Source organism: Diplotaxodon limnothrissa, linkage group LG20, assembly GCF_057381915.1.
Source record: "Diplotaxodon limnothrissa isolate DT_005_m linkage group LG20, D_limnothrissa_male_GT1.1, whole genome shotgun sequence".
Taxonomy (NCBI): domain Eukaryota; kingdom Metazoa; phylum Chordata; class Actinopteri; order Cichliformes; family Cichlidae; genus Diplotaxodon; species Diplotaxodon limnothrissa.
This window is the reverse complement of record NC_140615.1, coordinates 3,763,417-3,781,018: the sequence shown is the minus strand read 5'-3', so window position 1 is coordinate 3,781,018 and position 17,602 is coordinate 3,763,417. Positions and strand designations below refer to the sequence as shown.

Genomic DNA, 17,602 nt, shown 5'->3' with positions numbered 1-17,602 from the left:
GGATGTAACTCTCTCTCAAAATCTGATACAGTGGCTTAGATGTGATTTGAGATCAAGTAAAAAATATATATAAATAAAGCAATAAAATGGTCTCTTATGCAGATTTGAACCAGATTTACCTCATGCGCTTTGATCAGGGAACAGCAAACGAGTATACATTTGTCAGATGTTGTTCCCCATGGCTGTAATATCAGTGGGGGATTTGTCTGATAATGAATCAATCACTGAATATGGGTGGATAAACATCTGAGTGCAGCAGAGTATTACTAATCTAATTCCAGTCAAATGCAGGGAGGCCTAGAATCATCTCCTCTCATGGGGCCTGCGATTTCAAGTTCTGCATCCAAATCACAATCCATGATAAGATAAAGGTTTTGTCACTCACACTGGTTTCCTGGTCCGTTTCCATTAGATCACCGTTCCTATGAAGAAGCTTGGTGACTTCACAGCATGAAATTTTGACAGAACATTGTGTTAACAGCTGTGACTTTATGTCAAAATTTTAAGTGTTTTTAAGCAATCAACATGAAAAAGGTGTTATTTTGTTTCATGTTTGTTTTACCTGATGAATTTAAGTGTTGAGCAATAATTCTAATGAAAAGCAGTTTGACCCAGTTAGATCCTTAAATAGATTTTTGTTCACCAAAAGTACAGCTATGAGTAATAAACGCAATCTGCACAGCATATTTGCTGAAGATTAATTCATCCTGCAGCTGAAACACATGCATAAAAATAAATAAATAAATTATAGAGCCCTAGATGCACTTTGTTTACACACATTAAAGCCAGTTGTGGCAACACATTTAGTCACATTTCACAGACATACACACCAACATTATTTTTCATTTTCAGAAATGATAAACATTGCCAGTTACACTCAGTTTGTTCACTTGTTGTTTTCTTTCATGTTACATAATACACAGAGCTCAATAAAAAAAGAAACTTGCTTGAAAATATATATTTGGAAAAAGTGAACTGAGACATAAAAATTCACAGAAAGAAAACAGATTGATTTCAGTGAAAGCAGCACCTGAGCGTGGTCATACATTTTTAGTAGCTAAACCATCAAATGCACAATGTTAGCTATGAACTGAGCTCACAAGGCTCTTTTTGGTATTATATATAATCATGAAAAACACACTGCAATTACTGGATAGTGAAGATTTGACTTAATATATCCCAGATCATTTTAACATCAATCATTAGAATATTATCCAGGCACCTAATTTCCAAAAGCACTTTTAATTTATCATAAATAACACACACAGTGATCACTCCTGCTCTTTAGATGATGTGAAACTGGAAGAAGGCAATTCGCCCACCGCTTTATTTACCACACAGCCCTGACCTCAGGGGCAGAAGGGGACGTGCAGCCCTCAGCCCTCCCCTTTAAACTCGCACGTACACACCCCTTTAAACACGTCACTCGGCTGGCTGGCAGGCTGGCTAGTATCTGGCGGTGGTGGTGGTGGTGTGCGGTTGGACTGTGGTTGTGTTTCAGGTCTGGTCGTGTTGATAACGACACACTTACGACGCATTTCATCGCGGGAGAGATGGGAGTTATGAAGAAATGGCTCTAAAACAAATTGCCCCAACGCTGCTGGCCCTGCTCGGGCTGGTGGCCGTCGGTAATGGTAAGTTTCATCCGAGCACCTCTCCGGCTTTTGTCTCGATGTGTTTTCCTGGACTGGGCATCGCCTGTTGTCGCTAATCGTCATGGCGCTCTCTATCGCGGATTTGGCTAGCCGTGTCTTGCTAGCGTCGACCTCAAAACCACGGCTGCTGTTTGGTCGAACCGGCTGCCGTGCCGTGTTTGATGATTTATCGATATTTTTGGCTTTTATCCGCTGACAAATTCAATTGAGCTGTTGTTGAACACGAGTAGCGAAACCAACAACAACCACCACCACAACAACAACATGGTGGGGCTGTCTGTTCCGAAGCGCCAGCTAACGTCTGCTAGCTAAAGTTCAATAATGTTGATAAATCTGTGTTATTAAATGGATACAAAACTGATATAAATATGATTTTATTATTCTGTACGAACACCCCAAGCAAGGAATAGTAGTCTACATGGTGCTGTTGATGCTGAGGTTAATCTCTTGTGTGGCTGTTATGCTAACTTATTTACAAAATAGTGTCTTTTTGGCTTGTGACTGCTTATCGCTGTTTTGCTTGGGGACATCGTATAATGATAGCTGGCTGGTTGAATTTGCGTAATGTGGTCAGTTACAGTTTCGTCACATGTTGTGAGGACTGGTTTCCACGCTGGAAGGAGCAGAAAGGAGCCTCTGAATGAAGGCCTAACCTACTTTGTGCATGAAATGTGTTTTCTGAGGGTAAACACTGGCAGCTCTGCCATCGCTTTCCATTTGTAAAGAGTGAAAAGGGTGCTTAGTGGACCCCCCCCCCCCCCCCCCCCCCCTTTCCTTCCTGCACAGCAGAAAGTGAATGCTGGCATAGGGCGACAGCAGCCGTACATTCAGCCATCCCAGACAGAAGTCAGAGTTGAAGTCTGGGTTCATTGTGATGGAAATGTGGCAAGTGGGGTCTTTTGAGGCGCCAGTTATGGTCCTTCTTCAGTCCGATTCCTCCCCATCTGCTGGAGCAGCTGATGCCCAGCTTCACACAACAGCACCACATCACAATATATCACTATATGTAACAGCACACACAGTATATCACCAAATATTCAGCCAAAGCACAGAGCGTTTGGCCCCTCAGCGCATCTACTGACCTTTAAGTTTGCTCCAAACGTCCCTTCACTTTCATTATGCTTCAGTAGGTTAGACACAAGCATGTCTTGTTTTATGAAAAACTCTGTTCTCTTCCTTTGAGTTTTGCACCTTTGTTTCAACTTGCCACTCACTGGATACACTTATTATTAAAATGATCCGTGTGCCAGGGGGAAAAAATGATCTTTGCTTCATTTGTTATCCATTAAAGTGTACTGTGCTAAACAATTGAGTCATCCTTCCGAGAATCATAAAAACTGTTCCTCCCCCACAAGTTTAGATAAGGGCGCAGTACACTAAGGTTGATCAGTTCAAGGCATGCTGGGAAAATTGTCACACCTGAGTGGCCAGTTTGTTTGCCTGGGTTACACCAACATTAACAGAGATGTGTGAAGGGGGAGAGTTGGGGGTGGGTCTGTGACCGGTGCAGACACACACAGTGATAATGGGTCTGTCCATCTGGCAGGGTTTGTCATGCAAGGGGGGCCACGAGTCTATCATGAGCTGCTTTCTCCCTATGTAATGGATTACACCATGCACAGGCTGAAACCAGACAAACCTGAAAGCTGCTTCGCTGGAGCAGATTCCAGGCCTGCGCGAGTATGTTTTTGTGAGAATATGCTTTACTCACAGGTTTGAATCTGTCACGTGTTGTTGACTTCACGAGGATTAGGAGTCACTGGTGTTATGGGCATTACATGTCTACGTGACGCAGTCAGACTGGGTGAATTGAACAAAGTAGCAATGTGATATGGGCACTGTCAACCACAGTGCCGCTAGGTAGGGCGCGTCCCTCCCCTTCTCTCTACATTCTCCATCTCACTTATATAAAAGCCTGCTGCTTTGTCAGAATTTAATCTGTACTTTGTTGTCTGTGGTCCCGTTTCTGCTTTCATTCACTTACTTCTAACAGGGTGGTGAAGAAAGCTTTAGTTTGGGTTGGGTTTTTTTTTTAATTTTTTATCTCTAGGTTAGAGGAAGGCCATTGGATAGATGAGCTCCTGCTATCTCTTGACCTTTGAACTCACCTTTGGAAGCTCTTCAACATACAATCACCAGGCCTGCCAGACTATTGTCGTTTCCTGATGTGCCTCTTTTCCACTCTTTAGTCATGGATGCATAACCCTGCTGTCTTTCTGGTAAAATGACCGCCTTCTGTCATTCAGACATGGCTTATTAATGTTTCTTCATTTATTTTACACATACAACGTTGATGGATAGAACCACATACATGTGAGATTTGGATATCATGCATCTAGTGAGGTATGATATCCAATAGGAGGTAAATAGAGCGTATAATGTTCTTCCCATCATTTATTTAACACATTGAATGTGTTAAATAAATAAATGAACATTAGTGGCCTATGTGTGAATAACAGAATGCATTAGATCAGAGTTTTCTGACTGCAACATAGTGACCGAACATGAGTGTATTCAGAAGGATTCTTTCCCCCCCTTCTCATTATGAGCAACTGAGATGCACAGCAGGCAACGGCATGATTCACAGTGGCTTACATCAACACATTGTAATTGCACGCATGCCTATACATTTATGCAAGTATATAGGTTTCAGAATTAGATAGTAGAGTGTTGTCGGTCTGCTGCTTTTATGGAAAAAGGCCGTAGTGCTCATTAAGATGTAAGGTAGACCTGTTCAGGTGCACTCAGATTAATGGATAATGTTGCGTGTCTGTGGCGTGTGGTTGTGGCTTGAAACTAAAACATGCCTTCCTTTCAGTTTGAACAGGGAACTCACTCTACAGGGGTAAACGGTGCAGGTGCTTGTGTAATGTCAAATTTGATGTGAAAGAGTTCAGGTGGTGGCTGTGTGAGCTAGTCAGTTTGGAACATGCGTATACCTGCCCATTAGATCAGAGCAGGGAGAATGTACAGAGAGGTTGAAACTTTATAGGTTCCAAGGTGTAAGCCCGTAAAGAGAAGACGGTGTGGACAGGGGAGGGGAGATGGACATTTGGATTTCAAGCAAGATTGAGTTTGAAAAGTAGAACGTGTTTTAAAGGGGCGGGGGTTCCTTCTCCCTCAGTGTGTAGAAGTTGTTTAAACCTGTTCTAGATAAGTTGTATTGTCTGCCAGATCCCTGCAGCTATGTCGTGATCAAATGAAGTTGCATCAAATCCTCTGTATAAAATTTCTGGTTGCTTCCTGGCTCAGACACCACCTCCTTTGCAATTTGTGTTTACTAACAATTTCCATAATGTGGCACTGAGCCAGTCGGGGTCAGGTTAGGTCCGGGGTGGTCTAGTTTTCCTTCCATAATGACCAGTGTTGTTAATGACCTCCTTTGGCCCGGAGGCAGAGAGCCCTAATTGCTACAGCAGACGGCATAGCCCCGGACTGACCCGGCTCCTCCATTACTGATGCTAGACCGCAAGAAATTACTATTGCTTTAGAGCTAGCCAACTTCTTGCCTGTCCTCTTCTCTTCAATTTACTCTAAAGTACTTGTCTTTGTTTAAAGAGTTTTTGCATATTGTTCATGAACCTGCATTTGTTTCTGTGGCGTATCTTAAGCATACACAGACATAAGATCTGTGATTTCTCACCGTGCTTCCACAGACTTGATAGTTACATTAATTTATGTCTATAGAGCTAAACTCGACAGCTTCCTCCATTGCATGTCTCTTTGATTTGTTTTTCTTTTTTGTTTTTTCTGACTGCTGTTGGAATTTAGATCAGACCCACACTGCCTTGTAATTTTCTGCTAGAAGGTATGCAGTCTACTTGTCAAGTTTTCTCTAATACTTCCGTGACAATGATTTACTTTGATTAGTGTGATCCAGGGTAAAACTTTTGCTTTTGGAATCCAGTGAGAGTGCCTTATCTAACTAGCTCTTCAAATACCATTTAACCCTATTTTCTCTCCTGGGCTCAGATAGTGTTGGTAGCTTAAACAGAGCAAAAATTTCTTATGAGTAAGTGTGTGAATATGCAAAGTAGTTGCTTTTTTTGAGCTTTAAAGGTAACTGCTGGATTTATGCCAAATCCTTGTGGTGTTCTCGGATCAACGTTGCATTTTGTCTGGGCTGTTTTTATTTTGGTTTCACAATATTATTAGCTTAAGGATTATCTGCAAAATAACTTAATCTGTCTTTTTTCACAATGAAAAGAGTGACATAACTAAAATTTATATTTTTGCCATATGTGAAATTTCTATATATATGTTGTGCTATGTATATATTGTCATTCTGATCATTCTTCTCAGTTATTTATGCAATGAAAATACAAATTACAGCAGAATCAAGGAGTTTTGGAAATTAGCTTTAGTTTTCAGTGCGTCACTTCAGTTTTATTTATGTAACACCAGATCACAACAAGAGTTTACCTCAAGGTGCTTAATATTTTAAGGTGAAACCCTACAAAAATCACCAAGGGGGAAAAAAAAAAAAGTTTGGACTATGAAACTGCCCTTTATGATCAGACACGTGGCAATGGTGGGACAGGACAAAACTCCCCTTTTAACAGGAAGAACTTGACATCAAGGCTAAACACAAGCAAACTAAAAATAAGTGTGTAAGTGTCTGCAGTGTATTTGGCGCCAGTTGTTGGTCTGTAAGAAAACAGTGTTTGTGTTTAACAAATAATTGTAACCGAAGAGGGGAAAAAAACGACACTTCTGCAAACATCCAGGATGGGTTTCAAGCAGCTTCAAATGTCATTGACTCATATTACCACTATTTTAGAAATCAGTTTGAGAATCTGAGCACAAGTGTCTGCAACAAATCCAAAGTGAACCTGTGCTCACACTCGTGTGCTTTTGAACCCAAGCAGAACAACAGACAAGACAGGAAGGGATGTAGCCTCAGGCTGGTGGTTGGTAGACATGGTAGAAGCAGCCTCGGCCCCAGAGACTTCACTTTAGAATCAGATCAGTAATCTGACCCTGAGATGCAGACAAAGGTAATGACTTTCCTCCTTCCCCTAGCATTGATTAGGACACAGTTGTGGTGTGTGCATGTGTATGTTAGCCTGTGTATGTGTGTTGCACTCACACTGTCTGGTGGCGTCTGCTTGTCTTGATCAGCTCTGTCTGGTATCTGTATGGATCTAATTTCAGCCAGTGCATTTTGGTAATGGTTCTCCCCTCCCCATGCACGCACACGTGCTGATTGTCTGTCTGAGCCCCCAGAAACCCACAGTGTTTGTGTAACCTGCCGCCCTGCGCCAAGCACATTTACAGTATTTTCTTTATGTTATCGTACACAGAACTTCAGTCGTGTTTTGAGAGCGTTGTTTCCACCAAGTCGGTCTGAACGGCGCATGCATCTGCTGAACGCTGTCATCGTGGTTTATGGGTAAAGTTCTGTGGAATGGGGCTGTTCTGTGTTTTATTTCGTTAGGTTCATAGGACCGCCAAATTAAGGCAACGCTGTTTATGGCAACAAAGTTTTAATAATGTTTTCCTGACTGTGTTCTCCATTTCCTGTCTCAACACGAACGGAATGATTGGAACTCCGTGCTAACGGCTCAAAGGGATTGCGTTTAGGCTCTGCTCTCCCTGTTTTTGTCATGTGTTCCCTTTTCTGCTCCCTCCCATAAGTTAAAGTCTAGACTGGGTTTTAATGACAGTCGCAGCTGGTCACTTGGGCAGACCTCAATCGCAGCTGGGGGGCCCTGTTTGCCGCCTCCCCCTCTGTATTGTCCTTCCCAAATGGGGACCAACCCCCATCCTGTCTGGCCCAGAGCAGCTCCCCCAAACATCGGGGTTGTTACTGGTAACCCCACTCTGCTGTCCCCTGTATGCCACCCATCCCCCCACGCAAAAGTGCACACCCCCCACTCCAGTCTTTGTTCATGTAGGGCCAGTCCAATCCCCTCCTCATGTCGCCTTAATCTCCACACAAAGGACCAGTGTAAAGACCACCAATTATGTGGATACAAGAGCAGAGTTCACTCAAACTTCACACACACGGCCTTTTCCTCAGATCCAAGTGTATTTAGGCTCGGTAATATTCCTGCAAGTCTGGCTTTGTAACACTTTGGCTCTGAATCTATTGAGATATGCAGAGCGCTGTGTAAACAACACAGCATTTGGATAAATGTTTTTTGTTTGAATTAGTTAAGTAGCAGAACTCCACATTGCCTGATGTTCATCTCGGTTTTTTGGATGGTTTTTTGTTGTTGTTGTTGTTGTTGTTGTTTGTTTTTTTTGTTTTTTTTAACCGCTACCTCGTGCCATCTTTTGCAAAGTTTTGTTTGGGGCTGTGATTTAGCAGTTAGATGAATATATTGGCGGGTGAGCGTTGGCTGAATTCTTGAGCAGTTTGTTCTTTTGGAGTGAATTTGAAGGCCAATTTTTTTACTATTCTATTTTGGTGGTCTGCCTCCATGAGGATCTAACTTGGCAGATAAAGAACCTGTAAAGCAGGTTTCAAAGCTTGTGCTAATGAGTTGAGTCGGCCCATATTTTGCACATTCGTGTCCCTCTTTCAGTTTTTCAGAAAGCAGAGGTGACATTTGAGTGTGTTTTAATGTTTGCTGTCCAATTGGTATAAATTATATTTGAAAACTAAATCAATAACTGTTCGTGTGCCCGTATGGTTTAGTGACGTGTGTTTTTCCCAGCAGCTTGTTCATTATTAACAGGATGTGAGAGAAATGTCCTCTGCCTAATTGCTTCATCTCGGGCTTTCTGCTCATGACTTTTATTTGGGTGTTTTTTCATCATGCACATATCGATAAATATTACACAGTCACCAGTAGAACCGTTTACGGCTGGTGGACAGATTTTTATATCGCCTAAGCCTGTTTGCTGATTGCATAAATGTTATACATTGTAGTCACAGGGCGTTCAACTTACAGGATGTTTTCATTTAGATAAAAGCATTAGTCAGTAATGAAACATCAGATCATTTTATCTAAACTTGTGAATCAATCACCATCAAGTTAATAATAAATATCCTCTCATGTTTTTGCTGTGCTGAACACACATAATGTTTTTGCTTCTCAGCGTGGAAGCGGGCTACACATGGTATAGTCATGAGGTAGCCCTAAATGAAAGGGAGGACTTCCCACAAACCAAACTCTTGGTAGGCCGCAAACCATCCATGGTAGAGTTGAGAAGCAAATGTGTGTGTTTTCAGCCATGTTTGGTTTCCTTCCTGAGCTTCTGTCTGTGTTTGTGTGCCATCTGTCTTACCACACACAGACTCTCCAGTGATGAATGTGCCTTTTCATTTCAGATCACCGTGTTCTTGTCAGATCACTCCTGTTAGCTCATTATCGTGTATTGGTGCAATATGTTTGTCATGAAAAAAACTTTTATAGCCTTCAATTTGAGTTTTGTGAGGCGATTCGGTTTACAATCCTAAGTGTGGTGAGGAGGCGCTTTGTCTTAAAATGTGCTGCGTGTGTATTTCCTTTTAAATGCTGCTCTTGCTTTTGAGAACGTATTGATGAAAATGGCTCTTGTCTGGATTCACTTGGTAAAAATTTGATATGCTTTACTGAAAAGCCATAAACGGCAGACGTGAAGGAGAGATGGTCCTGGTGGAAAGAGGTGTTTCAGGTTGTCTGAATGTTGATGGAAGTAATGTGTCATCCTGCATTTAAACCTACAGCCATGACTCCTGTCATCGGTTTTATTTTGTTAAACTATTTGCCACGCACTAGCCTGATGTGGCACAGGGCTTGTTTTTCTCTTTTTATCAGGCCCAGCCTGCTTTACCTCTGTGTAATCTGCAGGAAATTCCATCTGCATGCGAACTTGAGTGAAATTTGGACACACTCAGCATTGAGTTCCTGTCACTTTCCCACTCACCTCCTCAAGAACAAGAGACACACACACACACACACACACACACTAACCAGATGTGAAATATTACTGAAACTCTGCTTCAAGTGTTCCACATTTCCAGTTACTACTCGGTGAACAAGCATAGACACATCAGCGTACACGCTACATGCAAAAAATGCTCCCACGCAGAAATAAACCTTCAAGAGTTCAGGGGAAACCACTGCTATGACACCACGGTTTGTGGTTTAGGCCACTTGGATGTTACATGCAGATGTTGCAATAAGTATATCACTCATTGAATTTTTTCTTTTTTTTATTACTTTATTACTTATTATTTTTTATTACTACTCTGGTAGTTGCTTAATTTGCTGGAATCTGCTGACACCTTTTGGCCGACCTCTTCGTTGGTTCAAAAAGAGAAGATCACTGAGCTCATCTGGTCAAAGAAGCCCTTTAGTATAAGACACAGAGGATTAGTGGAATTTTGCCACTCTCAACGTCTTTCTTTCCTCTAGGCTAGGCATTGTCAGCTGTCCGACCAATGTTGAGCCTCTTTTTGAAGAAGAATAGGGATTGAAATTCCTCTTCTCTTTGTGTCTCCTCCTGTGTTGTTTTAGGGTATAGTGGTCTTGTCTTTGTTAATTCCACAGTGATTAGTCTCAAGTGGTCCAGCCTTTGTCTGGCCTCACCCACGGTAGTGTTGACAGTACGTTTTTCATTTTGGGTTTTCCTGTGTAAAAGGAACAACCAAAAATAAAAACGGCTCCACATTCCTACAACCAACTATGCCATGCCCTGCTGTGCGCTGTGGTAGGAGTAAACCTTAGAAGAAACCCAATGTGCTGGCCTTGCTCTAAATGAGAAGCATGTGTGGTATGACTCGAAATCACATTTCACTCCAAATCTAATCAGTTTTCAGTTTCTTGCTCTCTGGATTGCTCAACCAGTACTGGTTCTGTTTTAGATGTGGCAGGCACTGACCTCATTTGTTTGCGCGTATATGGACCACCATAGTTTTATTGTGAAAGCGGCAGGAGTTCCAGTGTGTCACCTTTTAATAGGTTCCTGCGCAGAAGTGTGCTGTGTTTAATAAAACTCTGGTCTCATTAGCTGAAACAGTGGCGGCTCTCGGTGTCGATGAGAAAAAGCCGGGAGAGGAATGGAGCAGAATGCTGCATTGGGGATTTGGCAGGAGCCCTCTCCCCTTGTTGAGTTTCACTTTGTCTGTCCCGACGGGCAGGACTGTCTCCACCCTGCGTGTCTGGGTTCATCTGCAGTGAAAGATCTGATTTCAGGGCTGTCTGGCTGCTTCTGCTGAACACTAAGGATCTGTGTCTGCACGTCATAATATGCCCACAATTTAAAGGGACCCTCATTACATTTTGTATTGAAACAGTGGTGTATGCTTGCCCCCTGCTGGGCACAATGAAGAAGTGAACTAGAGGACTCTGTAACCTCGTGGTGATAAACTTCTTTTCTTTTTCTCACTCTCTCAGCTTTACATTGCAACTGCACAAACTGTGAGAAGACAGGCTATGAGTGCGAGACAGACGGTGCCTGCATGGCTTCAACTTATTATGTCAATGGGAAGGAGGAACACGTACGTGTCTGCATCAACCAGGACAGCCTGGTCCCTCCTGGGCAACCGTTCTACTGTTTGAGTGCTGAAGGTTTCTTCAATACTCACTGCTGCTATGTAGATTACTGCAACAGTATTGACCTGAAAGTCCCAGGTGAGACCTCATTAAATACTTTAGAGCAATTGTGACTGTTTATTTATTTTTTAATTTTTTTAACCCATTTCTTTTGTTTTGTTTTGTCGTCTTAGTCCCAACCAAAGGGGGGGAATGGTCAACCCAAGTGAGCAACTGGGGGCCAGTGGAGCTGGTGGCAGTGATTGCAGGGCCCGTGTTCCTGCTCTGTGTGTTGCTGATGGTCGGGGTGTTCCTGTTCCAGTATCACCAGAGGGCCTACAGCCACAGACAACGGCTGGAGGTAGAAGATCCCTCCTGTGACCATCTATACTTGGCCAAGGACAAGACGCTCCAGGACCTAATCTATGACATGTCCACCTCTGGATCAGGCTCTGGTCAGTATGCAAAAGCAGGAGCTTCCATACATCCTTAGATATATCAGTATGCCCAAATGAGTAACATTCACCATAACGGTGTGAGGATACTTATCAGGGAACTCTTGTTGATTTGTTGCCTGTCTGTTGCCCCCTCTGCAGGTTTGCCCCTGTTTGTGCAGCGGACTGTGGCCAGGACTATTGTGCTGCAGGAAATAATAGGAAAAGGTCGCTTTGGGGAGGTGTGGCGCGGGAAGTGGAGGGGAGGCGACGTAGCAGTGAAAATCTTCTCATCCAGAGAGGAGCGCTCCTGGTTCAGAGAGGCTGAAATCTACCAGACAATCATGTTACGGCATGAAAATATCCTAGGATTTATTGCAGCAGACAACAAAGGTGAGGAAAACTGTTGGCTATATGAAGATACAATACAAGAAGGCTGCTTTAAACAACCCTCAACAGTAAAAGTTTAGGCCTTTTCAAAATAAAATGTTTTACAAGCTCGCTGCTGTTTAAGTAGAGTAGATTATTTGATCGACGTTATTCATTTGTTCCCTTTCAGACAACGGCACTTGGACTCAACTCTGGCTGGTGTCAGACTATCATGAGCATGGCTCACTTTTTGACTACCTGAATCGCTACTCTGTCACCATTGAGGGGATGATCAAATTGGCGCTATCAGCTGCCAGCGGCTTGGCACACCTACACATGGAGATCCTAGGCACTCAGGGTGGGACTTTCATGTCTGCAGAGTGGATATGTTATATGTAAAGGGCGAGCATGTTCTTGATGCAAGTGTAATGCTGTTGTGTTGGTTCTCGTGCAGGTAAACCTGGCATTGCTCACCGTGACCTTAAGTCCAAAAATATTCTGGTTAAGAAGAACGGCACATGTGCTATAGCTGACCTAGGTCTGGCTGTCCGCCATGAGTCTATCACAGACACGATCGATATTGCACCGAATCAGCGCGTGGGCACTAAGAGGTAAATGTTTCCATACTTATCAGCACTCAAGTAGATAAAGCGCACAGGGGATTTTACAGGTCTTCCCTGAGGCCTTAAAGAATACATCTGACAACTTTCTTTCTTTTTTTTTCTTCTAATACTTTGAATATCAGAAAGTGAAAACTTTGCAAAGCTGGATTTTAGTTTTCTGACTTTTTCATAATTCTAGTCACTCTTGGATGTAATACCCTGTTATTCTCTGCACCACAGAAATGGGAGACCTTGGTAGAACTTTGAGTGAGATAGATGTACTGTGATGTAGAGTGTAAAAGATGGCAGTAGCTACAATGACCACACAGTGGTTTGTCAAATCCTGTTTTAAAGCCTTAAGATGTGATTTTTCTCAATGGCTGTCTTGGTGATCTTAAACTGCATGCTCAATTATTGAGGAGGAGGAGAGCTGACTGTGAAACTGCATGCTCATTGGCCAACAACTTGGCATAATGCAAAAATTCAACATGACCAGAAACGAGTCACCGAGGGCAGACTGTGATCAAGAAAGTGTTTACTGGGGTGAAGCGTGAGGGCTGTTTTTTCTCATATTCTGAGGACCAGAAATCTTTTTTGCAGCCATAGGTATCGCCCCCTAGTGGGCATTACAAGGAATGAAAGTTTGAGACTTGTTGGGAGGCTGTTATCTTACTTCAGTTTCTATTAGTGGTGCTAAAGTTGTTGTTCATGCTGTGTGTGTCCACCCTCAGGTATATGGCTCCAGAAGTCCTGGACGAATCCATAAACATGAAACACTTTGACTCCTTCAAGTGTGCTGACATTTACGCACTGGGCCTGGTGTATTGGGAGATTGCGCGTCGCTGCAACACAGGAGGTAAGAGCACAATATAAATAAATATGATACAGTTGGTCAAATAAACAGAAACATGAAATCTGAGACTGAAAATGCTTCTCTGTCATGTACTACAGGTATCCATGAGGAGTACCAGCTACCCTACTATGACCTTGTGCCCTCTGACCCGTCCATAGAAGAGATGAGGAAGGTGGTGTGTGACCAGAAACTGAGGCCCAATGTGCCCAATTGGTGGCAGAGCTATGAGGTATTTCACACCATGTATATGAACAGCTGCACTAGTGGTTTCTAAAAATATGTCCAATGGCAGTATATGGAACCAGTTGGGCTGTATTAGTTTGGCAGTACAAGATGTTCTGGTCTACAAGTATGAAGGTAGACTGCCAACTTCTGAGTCAGTGTTGTGGGGGAGGATTAAAATAGTTTTATCTACTCAGTCGTCCATTGTTAAAATTTGGGGTTCATGATGTCCCTGAGCTGGCTACCAGCAAATAAAGTAAAACTTGGATAAATCAGTTCATTTCTGGATTTAATTTCACTTAAAAAACAAAACAGAAAAACAGCTTTTTACATAAAGTGTACTATTCTTAGCAGTGGTGCCCTCAATATACAAAATAAATGAGCCAGTCCAACAGTCTGTTATTGCCTTAGTGCAAGACGCAGTAATCAACATTTAATGTCCCTGATGTAGGTGCACAGGTCTGTCTTACCTTAAACTCTGACATTTTTCTCACACACAGAGGCTGGTTTGAAAAGCACAGATCGCGACTCATTCAAATGTCTGTGGCTATAAGTCATGTTGTAACACTTTTGTCCTCTTGCTGCGCAGTCACTGCGCGTGATGGGGAAGATCATGAGGGAGTGCTGGTATGCCAACGGAGCAGCCAGACTGACAGCTCTGCGCATCAAGAAGACTTTGTCTCAGCTCAGCGTGGAGGAGGATGTGAAGATGTGAGCGTACAGGCGGCAGAAAGACACTCTGGAGACGCACAACCAGACAACACTCCCATAGGAAAGAAACACTAAAGACAGACTGCAAATGAAAACCCTGCCAGTTTTAAAGCCACACTCCAAGTTGTGACAAGGCCTACCTCACCTTTTTAGCCAAAACTACTGAGAATCAACCCTTCTCCTCCTCCTCCTGACTTTTCTCTCCCTTCCCCTGCCTCCCTTTAGCTCCTCACGTCTCTTCCTCCTTCCCTCTGACTCCCTTCTCCATGGGCCACAACACTACAGCACTACCACTGTTAATATCATCACACTCAACCTTTCTTTTTTTCATCTCCCATGGCAGGAAGTAGAACTCTTGTACAGTGAAAAGAATCTTCTGTTTTTGATCATCTGTTTTCTTGTTTTTCCTTTTAACCTCTCTGAAATTGTCCAACATGGACTAAAGTCGTCCAGAAGAGTCGGGCATGTCGTGGGCTTCAAGTTTAGGAACGATTACACATAACTTTCCATTGTGTTGGCCATACAACATCATATTCTGTCGCTGTAAGGAGGGGAAAGAGGCTGAAGCACTGTTTTTTATGTGTGCGTGTGCGTGTGTGTGTGTGTGCGCGTGTGTGTAAGTAAAAGGTGTCTGGACTACTAGCATGTTCCCAAGACACTACAATGTCTACTGGTGTAGGCTGTAGTTCATTAGAGAAAATCAGTTATTGGACATGTGGTAATTAAGCATGAACAGCTGGATTGTGCTTTTTTTCCCCCTCATTTTATTCCCTCACTTGAATCTTCAAACACAAATTAGTTGCACTCAACTGTAGCTTCCTCATCACATGTGAGACCGGGCAGGTGTCACATAGCAGATGCGGTCCAGTCCTGGCGTTTAGTTTGAAATGTGGCAGGGATAATGTTGAATTTATTCTAATTTTTTTTTTCTTCTTGGGATGGTTTTATTTATTTGTTCATAGTTTTTACTACATAATGATGAACACTGTGAGATGAGATGTGACAAACCACAAAATTAAATGTCGTAGTTCAGTCAAAGTCTTCAGAGTCGTGGGTTATTGCATTCATTTATTTTTTAAATTTAATTTCTTCTTTTTCTTTTCTTTTTTTTAAAGTAAAGATGCTGTTTGAAAAATGAATGCAGCCATAACCCTCTGGCAGTGACAGGTGAAGACGTAGTACACACGGGCCAAATAAGAGGCGTATGAAAAGGCAATGAAAACAATCTTTTCTTTTTAAAATATATATATTTTTTGTGTAAAAGATCATGATGGGTGTTTTTTCTTCTGGCTTTAACATTAGACACTACTGATGATGGGTACATATGATTTGTATATACAACATGCATTTTGTTTTATTTTTTTCCTTCTATGCCACAAGCTCCAGTGTGACATTGATCAGTGATTTTAATCTGATGGTACTTTCACGCATCTGTTTGATCCGTCTATGGTTTCTGACTGTCCGAGGAAAGGATTGCGATATCTGCTGGAATTTGTATTTCACTTGCTCCTCTCATGGTAATTTGGTGGTACTACTGATCCCAGGCCATTTTGCTGCAACTTCCTTTTTTTAATTTAATTTAATTTTTAAAATCTATATAAACACAACTATTGCAGGTGCTTGTTGAGTTCTTTCAAGAGCTGAGTAATGCAGATCTGTTTCTACATACGTCTTCTGGGGTGACATCTTTCTCAATGACACTGGAATACTTAGCAGCTTCTTGTAAACCTTACTATTCTGATACTGCCACTGGCTGTTTATTCAGAAATCCAGATGATTGCTGACAGTTCGTGCACAGGGAACATGTGGTTAGATGTAAAATGTAGTTGGGAGTTTTACTGTCAAAGACTGACATGCTGTAAAGAGAAACTGCATGTTTTCATTCTACATCTGACTTTGAGTCCGTCTCCAGACGAGACTATGAAAGTATTACACTGACATTTGTCACCATCGGGCTCTGCACTGTTATGTCCACAAGGGCGATTAGTTAACGTTAGTTACGCCATCACTTGATCCAGAATCCATGTGTCATGTTGGTATCCATTTTTTGCATGCTGTCTCAAACACTGGGTCCTCTGCATTGAGGTAGATAAACTTAAGAGATGATGTTTTTTGTTTTGTTTTTGTTTGTTTTTTTTCCCCCCACCATTTCCTGTGTGCTTTTTGTTGTTGTTTTTTATTTTGTTTTTGTTTTTGTTTTCTGTTTGTGTTGTTGGTTGTGTACCCCAGAAATGTTGCTGCTACTGTTAACATGGGTAGAAGTTCAGCGGGCAAAGGGAAGTGAATAAAAGAAGGGAGGGGAAGTGGGCGACTGCTGTCAGTTGAACCAAAATTGTCAAAACACTCCTGTCCATGTTTGGTTTGTTGCCATGGGTATATGACCATCAGACATCCTGTTCATAGGTAATAAAAAATAATATTGTGCAGATCTTTTCAGAATTAGTTCAAAGGTGTACATAGATGATATACAATAAAATCCTCTTTTTCTTATCCGTGACTCTGGCCAGTGCTCATTTCAGATGTTTGGTTTTCTCTTGTTTTTTTTTTTTTTTGTTTTTTTTTTCTTCTTCATAAAGAAGATAATATTTTAAATTATGGCTTGTGACTAAAGACAAAATACACTGATGGGGGATTATAAATTACAATATAACTATATTTACATACAAATACTTAGGTGCACTACAATGACTGGTAACATCTCAGGTTCTTATAGGAAACAATTACAGTGGAAGTACATTTAAGTAGTGCTTAAGTAATAAGTACTGCATGGAGTAAATAATTGTAAGTAGTATTTTAATTACCTGGTAGTTTTACAGAAAAGCAATATTTGCCCATCTTACATTATAAATTTGTTATATTGTTGGGGGGCATATTATGGAGTGACTTGCATTTTCCCCCCACAGCCATAAAAAGCTGATTGTCGTCACCCTGCCAGACGGGCAGGTGACGTGGACACCCGTGAAAGCTAAAACTCCAGAACGAAGCGACATATCAGTTTCACGTCTATGGCTGTATCCCAATTCAGGGTCTGCAGCCTTAAAGTACGCAGCCTCAACGATCCTCAAGGGCCGCGTACTCAAAGACCGCTAAGGCCGGAAGTGCGAGGCTTGTGAAATGGGACGGTCTAGCCTCCGTTGCGCTGCCCAGGTTGCCTAGCAACCATGATACTAACAGCTGGAAACGTGTCATACAGCTGTGTTTGACAGAAATGAAGGAGAAAATCTTTTGTTCATTTGTTTGTTTCTACATGAGCTTTGATCATTCTCTGATTAAGCTCAGCTATTGATCG

General features: G+C 42.1%; 1 protein-coding gene across 1 annotated transcript; it reads left to right on the top strand.

Moving 5' to 3' along the window:
- The first annotated feature begins 1,470 nt into the window (after positions 1–1,470).
- Positions 1,471–16,786, top strand: acvr1ba (activin A receptor type 1Ba). Its single transcript, XM_085345444.1, has 9 exons — positions 1,471–1,634; positions 10,985–11,221; positions 11,317–11,577; positions 11,719–11,949; positions 12,116–12,283; positions 12,380–12,536; positions 13,259–13,383; positions 13,479–13,609; positions 14,192–16,786. The coding sequence occupies exons 1-9, from the start codon at positions 1,571–1,573 to the stop codon at positions 14,315–14,317; spliced, it is 1,500 nt and encodes a 499-aa protein (XP_085201570.1). The 5' UTR covers positions 1,471–1,570; the 3' UTR covers positions 14,318–16,786.
- The last annotated feature ends 816 nt before the right edge of the window (positions 16,787–17,602 follow it).